The 19,842-nt window shown below is 41.3% G+C and overlaps 1 protein-coding gene across 1 annotated transcript in view; it reads left to right on the top strand.

The window, feature by feature from the left end:
• The window catches only part of LOC109309051 (NAD(P) transhydrogenase, mitochondrial-like), an 82,751-nt gene that overhangs the window by 41,372 nt on the left and 21,537 nt on the right, over positions 1-19,842 (top strand). Inside the window, exons 10-16 of the mRNA XM_019533651.1 lie at positions 2,092-2,245; positions 3,987-4,148; positions 5,666-5,776; positions 10,357-10,502; positions 14,003-14,198; positions 15,939-16,172; positions 17,123-17,283. Of these exons, the coding sequence (XP_019389196.1) occupies positions 2,092-2,245; positions 3,987-4,148; positions 5,666-5,776; positions 10,357-10,502; positions 14,003-14,198; positions 15,939-16,172; positions 17,123-17,283 (1,164 nt within the window). The remainder of the gene's footprint in view (positions 1-2,091; positions 2,246-3,986; positions 4,149-5,665; positions 5,777-10,356; positions 10,503-14,002; positions 14,199-15,938; positions 16,173-17,122; positions 17,284-19,842) is intronic.

Raw genomic sequence — 19,842 nt, 5'->3', positions numbered from 1 at the left:
GTAGAATGCTAACCTCAAGGGGTGTGCAAAATGGGCCTTATTCGATTCAGATTCAGCCCGAATTAGGGACTGTGATTTGATTAATTGATTCACTGATTTGATTCAGCTAAATCCGAATCTGAAGATTTGATGCTGATTCAGAGAATCAGTGATTTGGGCATAGACCCAGCTTTAAATGTTTTTTTCTATGTACCTTGAGGTAACAGGCACAGCTCATGAACGCTGAGATGCTGGTGTGGATGGAGCACCACACAGGTGCAAGGGAGCACATGTTCAGTGACGAACCTGGAAGTGGACCAGAAGTACTTCCGGTTTACTTCCAGGATCACTGGAGAGCACGCAGGAGACCCGCCTGCAATCTCCGGCTCAGTGAGTAGCCATGGGGGGACCCCAGGTGCCCCCGCAGACCCAGGAGGCAACAGTCACGGAGCCAATGGGGGTGCAGAAGGGCCCCCCTGTACCTGGCAGACCCGGAAATTGACTAGAAGTGCTTGTGGTCCACTTCTGGGTCTGCTACTGAGCATGCTGGGGAGCCCCCCATGCTCCTGTGGGATGCTCCATCCACCCCTCCATTGCAGCATTCACAAGCTGCCTGGCACCTTGAGGTGTGTAGAAAAAACATTTAAAGCTGTGTCTATGGCTGAATCGCCAGTTTTTCTGAATCTCTCTGAATTGATTTGGAGGGTTCCGATTGGATTCAGAGTGATTAAAGGGTCTTCTGATTTGATTTGGATTCGGGGATTCAGCCACCAAAATGGGCCAGATCTCTGCTGAATTGAACAAGGGACCGAAGCTTCACACAGTCCTACTAAGCTCCATACAAACATGACCAGAGGCTCTGCTGAACGCTCGAAGGCCCTGGTGTGTGGAGGTGTCTTTCTGAGCTAGTCATTTTAGTATGGGAGGAACAAGAGCACTACTGCTTGAAGAGACAATATAACTGAATCTAGAAATGTTCTTGCTTTAGTGCATGGAAAAGAAAATAAGAACCTCGCAATAAATCATATTGTTCAGAGCCTCTGTCTTAAAAGCAAGGATCTGCATACCTTTATAAACCAGTGACTGGGAAATGAAACCTAAGTTTAAATGCAAGAGGAACAACTTCAAGTACATGAAAACTAAGTTTACTTATGTGTGTGCTGGGATTTTTCCATACATGAGAAATTTCTTTGGGTAGGCTGATTTTTTGCAGGGACGTTTGTTTGTTTTAATGGAAGAAAGCACGAAGTGAATTTCTTTTGATACGGTGAAGTCAGACCTGTCCAGGATCCATATCTGTCTGCAGGTAGCACTAAGATAGGGATGGGCAACATGCAGCCCACAGCCCAGATGCAGCCCACCAAACCATTCCATCCAGCCCGTGGGACCACGAAAAAATTTAGAAAATTAATATTTATCTGCTCCTGGCTGCCTGTCATGCGGCCATCAATGGCTTGCCAAAACTCAGTAAGTGGCTCTCTGCCCAAAATAATTCCCTGCCTAAGCCAAAGCATCGTTATGCACAGTGATTAAATATTGGCAGGTTGGAATGACTTTTTAGTAGAGGACTCATTAGAAAGAAGAAATGAATTCAGGTTCAGTTTCAAAGCAATATTAGATTAAGAGTCAGTTTGTAATTTTTTTTTTGCTTTATTCTTCATATATTTATTTTTTATTAGGGTGAAATACATCAAATGTAATAGTCTAAAAATGCCAGACCATATTCTGTCCTGTGACTCTTAGTGGGTTAGAGTGGACAAAGATGGCTTTTTGTGACTAACAGAACTCAACAATCAGTGCCAATTTGGCAGATCTAAGTTTATTTAATTAAAATATAGATTAAAATTTCTGATTTATGAAAAATAAGGATTTTTAATATTTTTAATAAATTATATTTTAGAATAAATATACATTATCATTACAATAATAAAAAGTAAAGGCCAAACCCTTGTACCTTTACTCACATGGATAATCTCATTGACTTCAGTTGAACTGTTCATGTAAGTAAATGCAACAGGATCTGGCCCTAATAAAGCTACAGAATCAGCCCATTATTTTACAGAGGGCAGACACACAGAAATCCACAACACTGATCATCATTTTTTCTAACAGGAAGGCAAGACTTTATTTCCAGCACCTTTACCAAGAACAGCACCACCTTCTGCTCCTGCTAAACCAAAATCTGTGCAGGAGTTAGAAGCAGAGAAACAAGCTTTGATCTCACCATTTAGGAAGACCATGACATCAGCTGGAGCTTACACAGCAGGTAAATGATACACCAGAGAAATTTGGCTATATGAGCCATTTTGTTTGCATTCCCTATATTTCTAGGAATAAAAGTAATTAAACCAGTTTGTGAAATAGATCTCTATACACTGTTTTAATATTGAACAGTAGCAGAAAGGGTTAAATAATACTTCTAAGCTCCTGAGTTACTTTCCAGTTGAATGATGGGCAAGAAAAAGAAACCTCAGGGAAACACAGGGTGTTTTTTTTAGAGACTCAATCTTAAGTCATTGTCTGTATAATATTACCAAAAAACGTGTTGTGCTGCTAAATGCATATATAATAACGAGCTAACATTGCGCTGTTCAGGGGCCAAACTCCAAACCCATTGAAACTGGCATATAGACCCTGATAGACATATGAGGCATTTTATGTTCTGCATTTCCAGGTGTTGTTGTTATGACTATTTATACTTGAAAACATACTACTTAAACGGAAAGTAAATCAGATAACAAGGTTTTCATTATAATGAATAGTATTCTCTCATAAACAGCATGACACTATTCTACTATTAAGTTTCTTTGAAAAGAACAAAGGGTAATGAATAAAATACAATCATAAATGTAAGTAAAGAGTCTCCACTGTCTAAACTCCTGTGCCAGATAAATGAGCAACAGCAGGAGTAACCATTAGCCTGAGGAAAGGGATTTTCTGGTGGTGGAGAAGAATGGTTTTTAAAGGGAGTTAGAAAAGGATCTAAGAACTTGCTTTCAATTAGTAATCCTTCCCTTATTTCATCTTATATGGTACTCCAAAGATTCCCATCACTGTCTCATCACAACTATGATCTCCTCCCAGTGATTTTGCTATTGTCATTGCCAGGTTGTGGATAAGTTATTAAGTTTATATCTGCGTACTTTCCTTGGCATATAAGCACTTTATTATCTGACTTTGGAGATTTTTTTTCTTAAGTTAATGCTGAGTGCTCTGTATGCACTTTTAAATGTTTCAATAAAGACATTTCCAGCTGGTTAGCCCTTTAAAAATTAACTCCCCACCACCAGCAGATTTTGATACCTTTGCTTATACTGTGTATTACCTTGCTCAGAGAATACTCCCATTTATTTCACTAGAATGATTTGAGTAATAAGATGCTACTAGATGAGAGTAAGAGAGGGAAAATCTGGCTATAAGTAAAAATATATTTGAAATCATGTATTTATGACTGTGGTGTACAACCTTTATCCAAAATGTAAAAACAGTTTTTGAAATTCTACCACATACAGTCAAACAGACTAGTACTGAAGGCAATGATGGTTTCTCTCACTAAGTATTACTGAACTGTTTGTGTGGTCTGCCTGTTTTAATAATGATCAGATGTGGTACACTGTGGTCTGTTTCCTACTAATGCAGTAAAGGTTGTGAGAAATTACTGGAGAATCTATGCCATTTTTCCTTTGTTTTTGATGGACTTTTTCTCTATGATTTGCTCAATCTGAATAGTTTACATTTCACAGATTTTATTTGTTGGCAGCTCTGTGTCTGGGTCCCATGATTTAAAAAACAAAATAAAAAAAAAAGTTCTATTCTTGGCTAGGTTTAGCTTTGGCAAAGACAGAATAAAAGTTAGGCATACTGAAGTATGTCTGGAGGCGTCTCCTGCTCCTGTTGATAGATAGCTATGGTAAAGCAGTGGGAATATGGCTGACCTCTTGGTCTATATTTTAAGACTAATAAAGAAAAATGTTCTTTTATTCTTCAGCATATGTTTTTATTTTTAGGGTTGACAAGCATTTTGGGACTGGGGCTCATTTCTCCCAATTCTGCTTTTACCCAAATGGTGACTACATTTGGGCTTGCTGGAATAGTTGGTTATCATACTGTCTGGGGAGTCACCCCTGCCCTGCATTCACCGCTGATGTCAGTAACAAATGCAATTTCTGGTAAGTGAACTTGTCTTCTTTCTCCTTGTGGGTATTTCAGATCTACAATCAAATTCAATGTTAGGATACTTTCAGGTGGAGAACCAGAGACATGAAGTTCAGTGGCTTAGCCAAAGGCAGGTGTCCTGTTAACTGTTACTGTAGGACTGGAACTCACAAACCTGAGGTCACTTGATAATGCTGTCTTTATTCTTTAGTTGTAGCTGAGATTAATTTCCCCACACAAAGCTCTCACTGACTGCATCCCCCTGGAGACTTGATGAGAATCATGCTTTTATAAGAATAAAGTAAATACAGTAGCTTTTACTTTTACTGCCCACTATCCTAATGTGAATGATGACAAAACCAAAAAGTGAGTGTGCCCTACGTCTTGTCTCATCTTTTGTAGGCTGTTTCCCTTTCCATGTCTTTCATTTGGCCTTGCCAGCTTTCACTGTGCTCTTGGGCCGCTATTGTTATATGGGAGGGAAAGCTCAAGGAGTTGCGCACAACTGTAATCTTACATTGGGAGCAGACTTCTCTCTGTAGTGCAGAGCTGGGGCATTTAGCAGGATTGTGCCAGGAGAGCATGCTGTCTCATTTAACAGGCAGCTGCCTTCTATATGCTTGTATCGTCTTCTAAGGACTGTATTTGTTGAAGCATAATCCCTAGCTCCCCCAAGATGGGCAAATCCATGCTAAAATGAGCTTGTGGAGTTAAGGCACAGTTCAGTTCTGGGGTGTTTTACAGGCCTCTAAAGCCCCTAGCCCATCTTGTGAACTGTGTAAATAATGAAAAATAATATTGCAGTGCTCTTACACGTAGTTTACTGTACATCTGCAACTTGGCAGAAGCTGATTTCTGTTAACCAAGATCACAGCTAAGATCATGAAACTTTTTTTCACTTAGCTTCTTCAGAAGCCTCTGCAAGTATGATTGGTTCCATAACAGCTCATTCCACAGCACCTTAGTGCTGCTTTGAGTTTGCTGATTTTTATGACAGAGCCTAGGTCCAACCTTTGGAAGAGGGGACACTGATGGGTAAGGGGATAAGGATGATAGGCAAGGGAGAAGAGGGTACAAGGAACAGATATAGAGGAAATATGAGTCAGAGGCTGAGGAAGAGAGAGGAAGAGGATTGGAACAAACAGCTAATCAACTCACCATACAGGAAGTCCAGCAAAAATGTAGAACTCTCTGGGTGGCTGAAAGACAGCAGAAGCTTTAGCTGCACATGGAGTATTTGGCTGTGCCCTTTCTCCCAGTTTTCCCCCAAGGCTTTGTGGTGGAGTGTAAAGGTGGGAAACCCACCAAAGTCCTAGTGTCTCCATGGAAGCTGGGGATCTCAATGTACTATTCTGAGTCCACAATGCTGAGAGGAGTGAAGCAACTGTCCAGCTGTCATACCTTATTTCTAAAGTTGCTCCTGCCAATACCAGCAGGAATCATTGCTTGCTTCTGGTTTGCAGTGAATGAATTTCTTATGAATTGTTTATATGTACAGTTATGAAGTATTGATTTATTCTGGTTTGTTTAGGTCTTACTGCTGTTGGAGGTTTGGTATTAATGGGAGGATCTTACTTCCCTAGCAGTATTCCTCAAACCTTAGCCGTAGTAGCTGCATTTGTTTCATCTGTGAATATTGCAGGTGAGCACCGTTTATTCTCCATATCTTACAATAAGTGTCTGTATGTGTCTAGATTACGTTTTTGTACATTTGTATAAGTTACATTTGTATGCGTTATGAAATTCCATCAGCTAACCTTTTGTATCTAAACCGGGGCAAGTTTCTGGACCGTACTATCTGACTATATCAAATATGTATTATATTTATTCAAATATGGGATGAGATTTCCCCCCCCCCCCATCAGCATGAGGAAAAAAGCCTTATGTCTCACATTCACATACAAGGGAACCTCATTAAATACATTGTCTATCATTAAACTGCTGCCAGAAGTAATGGAAACCAACTATGAAGTTGATTAAATGCAGCAAACACTGAATATGATTATAAAACCCATGGCCCATATTGAGAAAACATACTGTTTTTTTAAAATTATTATTGCATGTCCCAGGCCAAATTGGTTCTGAATTCTGTTGACTGAGCAGAGCTCAATCATTCACGTCTATGGTGCTACCACCAGCAAATATCCCACCTCCCAGACTTTTCAGCTTGGGACTTCAGATACTCCCGAATCCATAGCAGGCATCCTATCTACCAGTCCCAAGCTGGAGGCCTTGCATTCAGATGCCCCCTAGACAAAAGGCCAGAGGAACAAGCTAGAGAGAAAGCCTGAGAGCAGGGATACTAGCACAAGGATATGTTAGTGTAGCCAATGTGAATATGATATATACTAATGTTCCCTTAGTGCTGACTCTTTCAAACGTTATGGTGAGCCACTGAATTGAATACATTTCAATTTCTTCACTCCCACAGCTGAGCTCCATTTCCAGTGAGTCCTGTTTCTTCACCAGCCTTAAATATCAGCAAACATCAACAAACAGGGCCCCAAACAGTTCATTCAGAATCCTTTTGTCACACATTCTCTTAGCCTGTTACATCTGATTAGTGTGACCCCTCCCTTCATGAAGTGGAGCTGGATCAAGTTCCCCATCTGCATATACTTTGCTGGAGGATCCTGAGACTCATTCCATTCATGAGTTGGGAGCTAATTAGCACATGGCTCCTTTCCAGGGGCAGGGGCATATCTGGAGCACACATACATACTGAGCAGTGCTGAGCTGTGGGGTCACCATGGCTTGAAATGCTGTTGGCTTGGTTTCAACCAAGGGCAATGAACTGTCCGGTAAATCATGACCCTTTGGTTTTGCAGTAATATGCATAGTTTGTACTATATAAAAGGTACAAAAGTGCTACTTAAAAGTGTGTTTATGGACTTCTGTGCTAAAACGTGCAGCAGTTTCAAAATAGACAAAATGCATGAATTCTGGATGAACTAAGCATATAGGCAAATGATTATCAGTATGTTTATTTCAGGGTCAGCAGGGTCTGACAGTAAGGAGTGGGGAAGGGTCTGCAGGGGTAAGAAGCTGTGGGGGGCAGAGGGCAAAGGGGCTATCTGACCCCCAAATTTATTTTCCTTGCTGTAGCAGAGAGAAGAACAAATCCAAGGCAAACCTTGAAAAAGTAGATTCTGTACCTGGAAAATTATAACAAATGTATAGATTTTTCCATCGATAGAGTCTAATTATTGGTGGGTTGTCTTCTATTCAGGGTCATCTTATATTTAAGTAAATACAGTATGTGGCACACCAGGAGGCATGGAAAATCGTTTAGCCAATCTCATGAGACTCTCCTGAATCTCACAGAGATCATGATTCATGTTCCATGGGGCATATTGCCCAAGGAGCATTAAATGGCTTTGAAATTTGTACTTGCACACCCTTTGCATGCAGAAAGTATTCATTTGAACTCATGAATTGGGTTGTGACATAGGTTGTGTCTTATTTGCATGCACAAACAGACACTATATCTGTGTACCAAATATGCATGTCCAAACTGCATTTGCAAATTTAGAATTTGAAATGAGTCATTGTGGAGTCCATTTATAATTTGCTGAAGTTGAACATTTTGCAACCAGAGACTTTGTCTCCTGGCATTTTCTTGCCTGCTGGAATTTCAATGGACAGGGGAATAGAGAGAATGATTAACTGGATCCTACCCTAAATAGAGTTTGAGGATAGGGACCTTATTTTGGCCCTAGACACATTTTAATTCCTACTGACTTTTTGCACAGAATATTAGATGGAAATAACTTGTTTTTCTGGCCACAAATGGCTATAGGGATCTTGTATTAGAAATGAAATTGTTTCATAGTAGAAAAACATTAGTTACCCTGTAAAACCTCTCTTTTAAAGAATACTGCTAAGGCTAAGTACAGTCAGATATGACTTTTCTTTCCTTTTATACCATGAGTCATCAACCTTTTACTAATAGGGGCTGCAGGGGCCTCTGACCAGGCAGCTACCCTGGGCCACTGATCCATTCCTGTTGTCCAATCATCCCTACTCTGTGCAGAAGGCTAATCTTTCACCCCTGTAATTCAGCCTCCACAGAAAAATATGTCACTGAAAAATGTGAGGAGCGAGAATTTGGACTGGCTAATTTGGCCGAGACCATAAGCAGAGGCTGTAGTGGACTGCGAGAGAGAATTCTTCTGTACGGGGCAGAAATGCTGGAATAGCAGCAAGGGATTGGATGTCCATTAATAAAACACAGAACATAGACCAGATCAGGTGGCTGGGCAGGAGTAGGGGCTTGGTGAGTGTTTGTATAACATGGACTAGATAAGACCTTCATGGGTCAGATCTAGTCCCTTCTTGGGCCAGATTTGGCACATGGCCCACAGGTGTTGGCCATGCTTTAAACTGTGGTCTACTTCCTATGAATAAAGTTAGGTGCCTATATTGATGCCCCAGGGGTCAGTCCTGGAGCCGGTTTTGTTCAATATCTTCATCAATGACCTGGAAGATAGCATAGAGTACACTCTCAGGAAGTCTGCACATGATACCACGCTGTGGGGAGTAGTAGATATGCTGGAAGGTAGGGCTAGGATTCAGAGTGACCTAGACAAATGGGAGGATTGGGCCAAAAGGAATCTCATGAGGTTCAACAAGGTGATGGGACAAGAAGTCATAATCTTAAATTGCAGCAAGGGAAATCTAGGTAGGATGTTAGAAACAACTTTCTGACTATCAGGATGGTTAACCATTGGAACAGATTACTCAGAGAGGTTGTGAAATCCCTTTCCTTGGAAGTTTTCAGGAGTAGGGTAGGCAAACAGTTATCTTGAATGGTTTAGACAAGGGGGTGGGACTAAATGACTTAAGCAGGGGGTGGGACTAAATGACCTCCTTCCAGGCCTATTTTCCTGTGATTCTGTGGCATCTGAAATATCAACAAGGAAATAACTACAAAGATTTCAATAATTTCTAAAGCAAGTAGTAACATCATATTTGAAATTGTATAGTGGTTGTAATTGTACACTCATTATGGTGGTATGATCCCATTTCCGTAGTATCTGTACATCTTATACCTTTTCTTGATGAATTACCACTGCAAAAATCCTGCCAAGTTTGTAAGTGCTATTATCTCCATTTCAGAGATTAGGACTCGGGGCAAAGAGAGGCCCATCACCACCTAGGTTCTATTTAGTAGAGCAGAGACTTGAACCCAGGTCTCTCAAGACCTTTCTCATGTCCTAACAATTTGACAATCTTTCTTCTCTCTAAAAGAAACCCAGTGATATAGAACTTTCCTAGACCATTAGACCATTCTTTATTGGTGAAACTATTTTCCATTCACAATATTTTTTTATATATGTAAGGTTAGAGCAAGCATATATAGAACTGAGTAGAGGTTGCAGGGTTGTGGTGTCCTTGCAGGAACTCCTTATTCAGGATGGGAGGCATATTGTTCAAGATGTGTGATGCCTGTTGCTTGCTCTGTGTTTTCTAAAAGAGCTGTGATATGCACTTCTCTCTAGAGCTGGCCAGCTCAGTGGGCAAGTAAGACCATAACCTTATATATGACTGTAAATTACTTCCAGTCTCAATCACTCTATTGGCTTGAGCAAAGAGACTGTTGTGGCCATCCCCCCAAGCTATGACCTTCAGGTCCAAAAGACCTGCTTCATGGCTACTATTTCACTCTTAGGACTGCTGCTTGTTTGATCTAAATTGACAAGCCCGTATGATGGCCAGTGGCACACCAGGCAGTCCTTTCCATAGCCTGCTCTCACCCAGATCTACAAATAAATGTCTGCTATACTCTTTAGTTCAGGGAGGTGTTCTTGTGTGTAGGGCAAACTGTGGGCATAGCCTCCCGGAATCTTCTCCCTCTCCCTTTGGATGGCAGAATTACAATAATTCTGCTGCATCCAAAGTCCCTGCACTCACAGAAAGGAGCAAGCAGGTGGGATAATATGGCCTTCAGTGGAGTGAACATGATACTGAAAAATCGTTTTTAAAAACCATTGAGTTACATAATAGAATTGAATAGAATAAAGTCCAAGTGGAAACAAGTTGTTTCCTAACAACATACAAGATCAAATTGAAACTAATATTTGCAGACTATTTGTAACTGAAATAGCATCAGGGAGGGTTACCTCTGTGTTCATATACAGAGGTGCTTTGTATTTATAGGAGTCTCTAAGTGTATATTTCTATCTGCTCATTCTTACAGTTCAAACTTGTATTTCCCTACAGGTGGTTTCTTAATTACACAGCGAATGCTGGACATGTTCAAGCGACCTACAGATCCCCCTGAATATAATTACCTCTACCTCCTCCCTGGAGCTGTGTTTGTTGGGGGTTATGCTGCCTCTCTTGCCAGTGGACATAGTATTGAACAGGTCAGACAATGTCCCGATTTCTGTTACTCAGTAGTCAGGTTAGGGATCTAACCAGCTAGCTCAGCCATGAATGACTGGTGCCTCCCAAGACTGGTGGGACACCATGCTGGCGAGCAGCAAGTGGGGACTGCCTGCAGACACCACCAGTCATGTCAGCAGCAAGGAGGAGGCGGGTGTGAGTGGTGATGGCCCTCAGAAGCCAGCAGCGGCTTTGGTGTGGCCAATCTCGGGGTGGGGGGCATGTTCCCCCCCCCCGATGTCCCCTCTAGGTGTCACCTATAGGCTCAGCTGTGCTAGCAAATCTAGTGATGCCAGCAAGTTAAGGCCCTGCTTCTGCAGACACTTACTACTAGCTGTTGTATTTAATGATATATGCTTTAAGGATCATTCACAGTAGTAAAAACTTGGCAGATTTGGGTCCTTAATTTATAGCTGACTCATTTGCTAATATTCTACATTTCTCATCACTGGGTCATCAGGCCTCTTATTTTCTAGTAATTTCCCCAACAACAAGGGAGGGGAAAGTTCTTGGAGGTTATGGTGCTTCTCTTGCCAGTGGACATAATATTGGACAGGTTAGACAACATTTATATTTCTGAATGTTCAGATTTTAGAGCCTTTCTGTATTCCACAGTCCTTTATTCAGGCAAAATTTCAATATGACTTCAATAAGAGTTTAACTGAATTAAAGACTAGATCAGTGATTCTTAGTGATTTGAGATGCTTTAAAGAGTGCCATAAGGTGCCTTGCAATGTTAGCACTGTTAGGTGTGCAAGCATAATTCACACAATAAGCCCAGAGATTTCAAATAGGAATTCATAGTGTTAAAAACATTCTACCCTGTAGTAGTCTTTCTAAGTTCTTTGCAATATAAAAATTGGTCTATTATTTTTCCCTAGTCAAAAAAAAAGTGAAAACTAAGAGCTGGCATTTTCTGAGGAATGCTTTGATCCCACAAAGTTTGAGAATCACTAGATTAGATATTGGATCTACATTTCCTTTCCATAAAGATCTGTTTGTCATCTCATGCTTTCCTTAAGGAAGGTAAAATCCAGTAAAGTTTTGACTATGAGGAGGAAGAAATTGTGCATGTATAGAATTTCAACAAGCTTTTTAAAAAGCAAAGTATAGAATTTCTGAAGTGTGTGATGGTGGAAATGTTGTTTAATTATGGCTTTTCTGAATTTCTATTACAAGGTATCAAAGAGCATAGGCTATGCTTTACAATATATTCCAGCATCCTAGTGATTTAGAAGGTCTTTGCCTTTGCTTTAATAACCCTTTGAATGCTCTCTTGATGTGCAGAGCAGAATCTTATAAGAAAATAAAAACAAAACCCTTCAGTAAATTATTCCTTCCAGTCAACAAAATTGGGCACTTAAATAGCACACATCCCAAAGGACAGAACACAAAACCTAACAGTGACAGTAATGTTTCTGTCTTGTGTTCTGTTGGGTGAATGGTTCATTGCTCTCTGTTTTGAAAGGCAAAATTTGGTAGAGTTTCTACAAATTCTTGTGAATGGGTTTTCTCTGCTTTCATGAGAAACCCTCCTGCTATAAATCTTTTATTAAATTATGTTTATTTATTATTTACTGAGCACCTTGAGACTCTTTTGCATTTTACAGGAATACAGGCAGCTATGCTCTCTATCCAAAGGCACTTGCATTTAACCTTGACAGACAGTGCAGTTCTGCCTGTGCTATTAAGCTAAGGTACTTAAAGCAGTTGCTAGTTTCTAGTTGAATTGCACATTTTTAGCTATTATTCAAAACACAAACACTTTGAATATATATAATTTTTCTCAGACACAGACTCTGCAGAGCAAAAACTATGTTGACTGAAAACACTGAAGGAAACTATTTTGTGAATGATCTTATGGTAATCTGAAATCTTAATGGAACTGAACCAGTCCTCTCTGAAAAACCTTAAGGATTTTCAACCTCCCAGAAAAGTGTTCCTCACCAAAAATCTGGAATAAATGAGGTGCTAGTTTTCATGAATTCCTTGAAATACTTTAAATAAAACCATCTCTGGAAAGAAATCTGATAAATATCTTGGAACTAATCAGAAGGTCATTTAACAGTCAGTAGGCCTAGGAACATTCATGGTTTATTTCCCAAACAGCTGTTTCTGGAGTAGTTTTTCATTAGAGCCCCATTCTTTGAAACTCTACTAAACTAATGTTGTAGGACACCAAATACTTGAGTTCAAGGAACTAAACAATGCAATTGTCTCCATGAACAATACACCAAAAATGCCAATAAAATACAAAGCTAATCTCTTTTAAATATATTTGTGAGCCACAGAATAGAAATTGAATTGGGAGCAGTAGTAGATATTTACAGATTTCAATTTTCCAATAAAACAATAGCTCAGTGTACACTTAGATTTGAACTTAATCAGTTCTGAGGAATGGCCTGATAATTAGGAAGTCAACACCAAATTCTGTGATGGTGTAAATGGGTAAAGCTCTGTTGACTTTTGCCAAGTATTGCCCATTTATACAGTATAAGTTTGGCCTTTGATATTTCCTATGATATTTCTTGAAAACTTGCATAAACAGAGTATTTTGATGGCCTTTCCTGGATTTTATCAGGGAATTATTCTGCTTCATTTTCTTTGTACATTTCATTCTCTACTAAATGATTAGAGAATGATGGAATGAATCCTTTTATTTTTTATGACTACATGGTTTTGGATTCTTGTTTGTCAATGTATTTAATAATACAGGTCAGAAAAGGAACATTTAGCATTCATGATTTTAAAATCACCCAGATGCTTTTAAACATGAGAGAGAATACCACATGTTGCTTATAAATGCATCATCATGAAGGGATTTCAGAGTATTTTGTATAACAAAACACTAAGGAATCAAAGTAACAGAATCAGCGGAAATGATCTCATAGCATTATAATCTTTAAAATGATATTTGAATGACTGGTTTGAGAAAATGTATTTCTTCCACACAAACACAGGAAATAAAGGCTAAAGTCATTTTAAATCATGTGTAATGAAAAATTGAAAAAATAAAAAAATTAGTGAAAATAATTCTATCTAATATCTTTAAGCTTTAACCAGTTTATTAGTTTGTTACTCAACTCTAGAAAGAGAGCAGAAAGAATGAAGCCCACTAACGTGCACATTTGAAGATACATAATGGTTTAGGACACTGAAGAGTGCAAAAAACCACTGGATCAATATTTATGGAAATGTGTATTTAAATATTATTGTGAACTGGACCTTTAAAGTTTAATCTCTGTGGCTCTGCTCTTAATGCTTATCTGGGTGGAGAGGTATAAAAAGGAATATACTGGTATGAACAAAAGATAATAACTTGGGTAAATTTTAATGGCAAAGGCTGAGAAAAATACACTAATAATGTAAGAACTTTCCATTATTCCAAATCGTGGTGGAGATCCTGGAGACTTTGTGAAAGAGAAAAAGCACAGTAATTCCATGCCACTGTGTATTAACTTGGCATTGTTTTTTTTTACAGATGATGTATCTGGGCTCAGGCCTTTGCTGTGTTGGTGCACTGGCAGGACTTTCTAGTCAGAACACTTCTAGACTTGGCAATGCCCTAGGTATGATTGGGGTGGCTGGTGGTTTAGCTGCTACATTAGGAGCACTGAAACCTACTCCAGAAGTACTCACTCAGATGTCCACTGCCATGGCTATTGGTGGCACAATTGGTACGTATACCATTTTGTTCAGCAGGTAGAGTTTAAATTCGTGCCGGCTTCACTAATGATTTATTAATTTTTATTTATAATCCAATGGGGAAATGCCTTTAAAAAGTACTTTAGGTCCTAACAGAAAAGTACTCTTGACTAAGAAGAAAAATTAAGATGGTAGAACAGACGTGTTTAAGTTTGGCCATTTCTTTCAATAGCTTAAGGCTAAAACATAGGAAGTACTTAACTTGAATATGCACTTACCATCAACTTATGGTCAAAGGACCTAGCTGTTATCAAGGCTCAAAATGGTGCCTGTTATAATAGAAATTATGATTACGGTATTTTCCAAAAGGCTCTTCTACAGTTTTCAGGGATTGTTTTAATTGCCTTGACAGTCATCCTTGTCAAAATCCTGTGGAGTTCTGGTAGTTTCACAGCAGGCACCCCCGCCCCCCCCCATGAAAATATTTTTTCAAGTGCAATTTCCTTCTAGGTGACTCAAGAAAGTTGTAGAAAGGACAAGCCGAACAACAGTAAATCTTCAAACTCTCTACTTGAGCTCTTCTGAATGTTCTTGCAATAGGTCCATTAAAAAAACAGGGAGGGCACAACAGGGGTGATGGGGAAATTGGCAAGTCCATTTCTCATCGTTATCATTTCATTTGAAAGACTGGTTTATTGTCCAGATTACTAGGTGAATTAGAAATCCAGAGCGTTTATACATGTTCAGTTGTAGTGTTAAGCTTCTGAAGCTTATGTAGCCTCAAAGTCCCTGTAATAGAGTATTCTGACTAGAGCTGTGCTAATAACTGGTTTCTCATTTGTTCTGAGGTCCAAAAAATGGGAAACAAATCAACTTCAAGCCAATCAGAAAATCAATGTATTAAAAAGTTTTAAAATAATTTTGGGGTTTAAAATATTTAATTCAACTCAGAATTAAACATTTTATTTTATTATCAAGCTTTTAAAATGTCTAAAAATGTTCAATAGAATTAAACTCAATTTCAGAACATAATGATGTTTCATAAGGAAGAATTCAAGCATTTCATTAAAAAAGTATCAAAACAAAATAGACCTTTTGATTTTTTTTTTCTTTGACTGAAACCACTTACCAAAGTTGACACAAATTCACTAAATGTTTTGGTCAACCTGAGTCTGTGTTTTTTGGCAGAAGAGTGTTTTGTATGAAAAGTTTTATCCCCCCTCCCCCCAAATATTGTAAGGCAGGGTTCATATCCAGCATTGCTTTGTTCTTGGTTTGGCCCAGAAGAATAAGTTTTGGGCAGCATCTTGTCCAACATCCTTGAGATGTGGAAGCCTTATAGCGAAGAATGCTGGGAAAGAGATCCTGCCATTGCCAGCCTGTCACTGAGAACACTGTGTACTCGTCTAATGCCTCCAGAGGCATTTTGCCTGCTTGGGTTCCCTGCAGGCAGAATATGTCTGGAAACTCTAACTATTGTGCTCACAGTATCCCATCCCCTGCACAAGGGGTTGTGGCTTCAAAAGCCCCAATCTGGCTCTGTTTCTTTCAGGCTGTCATCTTAAAATGTTCTAGCAAATCTATTTTTGGAGGAGACTTAAATTAGGTTATAAGTTCTTGCAACTATTATATTTCTATTACATTGCACAAAAAGGAAAACAACACAAGAAAGCAAATAATCCTTTGTTGCTTAACTGCCTGTTTATACTTCAAGAGACTATGAAATACAATATCATATTTTAATCTTAGATCTAACTAATTTTATTTTGCAGGTCTTACCATTGCGAAACGGATTGAAATCTCTGACCTTCCACAGCTTGTGGCTGCATTTCACAGTCTGGTTGGTTTGGCAGCTGTTCTTACATGCATTGCTGAGTATATGATTGAATACCCACACCTTGATGTTCACCCTTCTGCCAACGTTCTCAAAACTGTTGCCTATTTAGGGACCTACATTGGGGGTGTCACCTTCAGCGGCTCTTTAGTGGCTTATGGAAAATTGCAAGGTACTCTTCTTTTTGATGTGCCTCATGTTAGATAAATTAAGATGCCTTTTGCAAGGAGTCCTAATGGGATTTAGTTGCTCCAACTCCTGTTGAATTTCAGTGAAATCTCTTTAAAAGCTATACATGGAAAATGGGAACTAGGGGAAACTGTTGCTCTGGTACAGTTCAAGTGCAAGAAGGTAATAAATCTGTAGTACTAGTCAGTATTAAAACAGTGAGAATACTAAAATATGGATCTTTTTCTGGCCACAATAATTTCCAAGGATAAATAGCCACCAGAGCTTTTTGTTCCAAATAATTATTTGGTCCTTATTACCAACTGCAGATGGTACATTGGGGGAAGCTGCCCTGGTATTATCCGTTTCACTCCTAGGGATGATATCAAGGGAGTTAGTTGGTATGCCAAATCCTAATGTAGTGGTTTGGAGTAGAAGTCTGGTAGGTGATACTAACTACAAGCCACAACTTTCTTGGTTTAAAGCTAAAACTAGAAACAGCATTACCAGCCAGTGAAATGAAGATCCTTCAAGACAATCCTTACTGTGTAAGGCCAAGGATTGCTACATATGAACTCTAGATATCTGTAAGCCTGGTCTACTTCCTCAAAGACTCTTGCCTGAACAAACCTCAAATGGCCCTTAGGGCTATAGATTTTCCCAAAGTTTAATGGGAAAAGATCATTTCTTGGGAGCTAAGAGCTGAAAAGGAGCTGTTGGGAAGTAGGAAACTTTTTATGAGTATTTCTTTCAAGCAACTGAATAGTTACCTTTTAAGTGCAGTAGGCCACTCATTCCTCTGCATAAATTGAGATGGTGGGGCACTGCCATCTTTGGCCTTTTGGTGCTTTAACTGTGTCTATAGCTTATACTGACTTCCAGTACTTTTTCATTAAAATGTTTCTGTAATAAAGTGAGTGATATATTAATTAGAACTTCCATGGTTTGTCTTAGGTATGCTGAACTCAGCAGCACTCCTTCTACCTGGTCGCCATTACCTGAATGGTGGTTTGTTGGCAGCTTCAGTAGGTGGTATGATCCCTTTTATGTTGGATCCAAGCTTCACTACTGGCATGGCCTGTCTCCTTGGTGTTTCAGGGCTCTCTTCCATCATGGTAAGACAAACAAGTATTCCTCTCAGTTTTTCCAATATAGTCAACAGTGGGTGCATCTACACTTGCATAGTAAGGCAAAGCGATAAACTCCAGTACATATCACACCAGAGTTTATTGCTTCTGGGCACTGCAATTACACAAGCACCTGGGACTGTGGCATGTTGAATCAGGTCAAAGCAGCTCCAGCTAGCAGGATCCTGGGGGGGCCAGCCTGTCAGCCTGCAGCTGCTCTGGCTTGGTTCAACATGCTGCAGAGGGACTGGCTGCGGCACAAGGGTGCCCCAGTGCGGGGCTAGCTGGCAGGCAGCCCCTGCCCTGAAGTACCCTCATGTCACAGCCAACTGGATCAGAGTCTACATGTGCACTGCTGCATATAAAAAAAAAATCTGCATCAGGATAGTACTTGTATTTACTTGTATTTACATATACTATCTTGTTTTCTGTGGCCTAATAAGGCTGCACTTGTAAACACCAAGACATTTACTATGGAGCTAATTAGTTTACTCCATAGTAAAAGACTTGCGTAGATGTCCAGTATAGCTTTTGTTTGCCTCTTCACCTTTTGCTGAAAGCCAACAAAATGCAGTCCCACCTGCCAGCTGAAAATTCTGGCAATGTTTTGGAGACTCCCTAGAGCACTGGGCAAAATGGTTTTGTGGTCTGTGGCAGGGCACTGGTGGTGCCTGCCACTTTAAAGGCTGAGCCAAACAGCCAGTGGGTGCTTGTTTATGGTGTCCATTTTAGAACTCTCGCTGCCTATATAAACAGAGCAGTTTGCTGCTGGCAGGCCAGGCAGAAACATTGCCTGGCTGCAAGGCTGTAGGCAACATCCTGGAGGTAAGGGCAGGAGCTTAAGGGGATGGTTTGGAGGCTCCTAGTCCTGGACATGACCTAAAACTGCACCCTGCCGGGGATGGGTGGCCTGGTGGGTCTCTTAGTGGCGTGGGAGCCCTCAGGAAATGCCAGGCCAGTTATCACCCCTGAAAGGTGGGTCAGGGCACCTTAACCCCTACCCCCCACAATACTGTTGGTACAAGGGGGCCAGGAATGGCTATAGCTATAGGGTGTAAGATCCAGAAGGGGCCAGGCATGGCTATGGCCACCTAAGCCCCACTGGAGAGGGAAGCCCTGTAGCGCCAGCGAGGGGGCAGTGATGAGGAGCCCCAGTGATGGGGTGGCCCCAGTGAGGGGGAAACCAGAGGGCTTGGGAGCCCTGTGTGTGCATTTGTGTGTGTAGAGTTGCCCGGTGAGGGATGTGGGGAAGAATTAGCTCAGGGTTCAGCACCAGGCTGGACCACACAGAGTAGGGGAACTTGCGGGAACTGAAGGGACTGCGAGGCAAGGCCAGCATGTGAGTAGCAAAGCCTATGGCCAACAGGGGTCGTTCAAGGAGCAGCAGGGTGGTGGAGTGTGGCCTGGTAATGGGCAACATGCCAGAGGCTCTAGTAAGAGAGGGGTGGGGTGGAAGAGGCTTCCTGTGAGAGGGGAGGTGGTCTGAGTGTGCTTGTGTGTGGAGCCCAACTTTGGACTCAGTTTGCTTCGGTCTCAGGCTGGGAGTAATTATGTCACCTGGATGTCATCTGTGAGGCATGGGGTGCAGTGTAGGGGAGGAATGGAGCTGCAGAGAATGCCCCCTGGAATTGGGGGAAAAAATAGGCAGCCTCCCACCTACTTAGCACCATAATTATGTATCTTCAAGTGTGGCAGACAAGGAGGTAGGCGGTTGGCCCAGAAACAGGTGGGTGGGCCAATGACAGATCGGTCCCAAGAAAGCCCCTAGTTACATAGTCCTATGGAAATTCTGTAACACACCTAGCGAGTAGGCCTGTGCAAAGTGGTTAGTTTTCGCTTCAGATTCAGATTCAGCCAATTCGGAAGACAGTGATTTGATTCGTTGATTCGAATCACTGTCCCAAATCGATTCAGCCAAATCTGATTCGGGGATTTGGCTGCTGCTGAATCTCCAAATCAGACAGGCCTCCTGCCCTGCCTGCTCTCCCAGCCCCAGCAATGGCTATATAAACAGAGCAGTTCGCCCACCTCAGCTCCTGGCACTTTGAAACACCCCCCCATGCCCCGACTCAACAGGTATTGCCTGGTGGGGTGGGGTGATACCTGCTACCAACCACTGCCTCATGCTGTATGAGGAGGCTCTGCATGAGCCCCCTGATCCCCGCCCGGTCTCCCAGTCCCCCTGGCTGCCCTGCTTGCCCCAGCTCTGGCCCTTTAAGAAAAAAAAAACCAACCAAAAAACCCCTGGCGGGGGGGGCAATCTCTGCTGCCCCCCACTGCCCTGCACTGCATGGGGTGCTCTGTATGAGTCCCCCAAAGCCCCAAGGCCACTGCAAGAACTGGTGAGATGGGGTGGGGGGGGTTCTTAAAGGGCCGAAACTGGGGCAGGCACGGCAGCCAGGGGGGGCTGGGACAGTGGGTAGGGGTCAAGGGGCTCATGGAAGAGCCCCCCATGCAGCATGGGACAGTGGTGATCACCCCCCTCCTTGCCTGGCAGCATCCAAGGAATCAAGGCTTTTTTTTAAAGCACTGGGAGCTGGGGTGGGA

The sequence above is a fragment of the Crocodylus porosus genome, unplaced genomic scaffold (assembly GCF_001723895.1).
Source record: "Crocodylus porosus isolate Cpor-Errol unplaced genomic scaffold, CroPor_comp1, whole genome shotgun sequence".
In the NCBI taxonomy this organism is placed as follows: Eukaryota; Metazoa; Chordata; order Crocodylia; family Crocodylidae; genus Crocodylus; species Crocodylus porosus.
The sequence above is the reverse complement of the archived record's forward strand: the minus strand, read 5'-3'. Positions and strand labels throughout refer to the sequence as shown.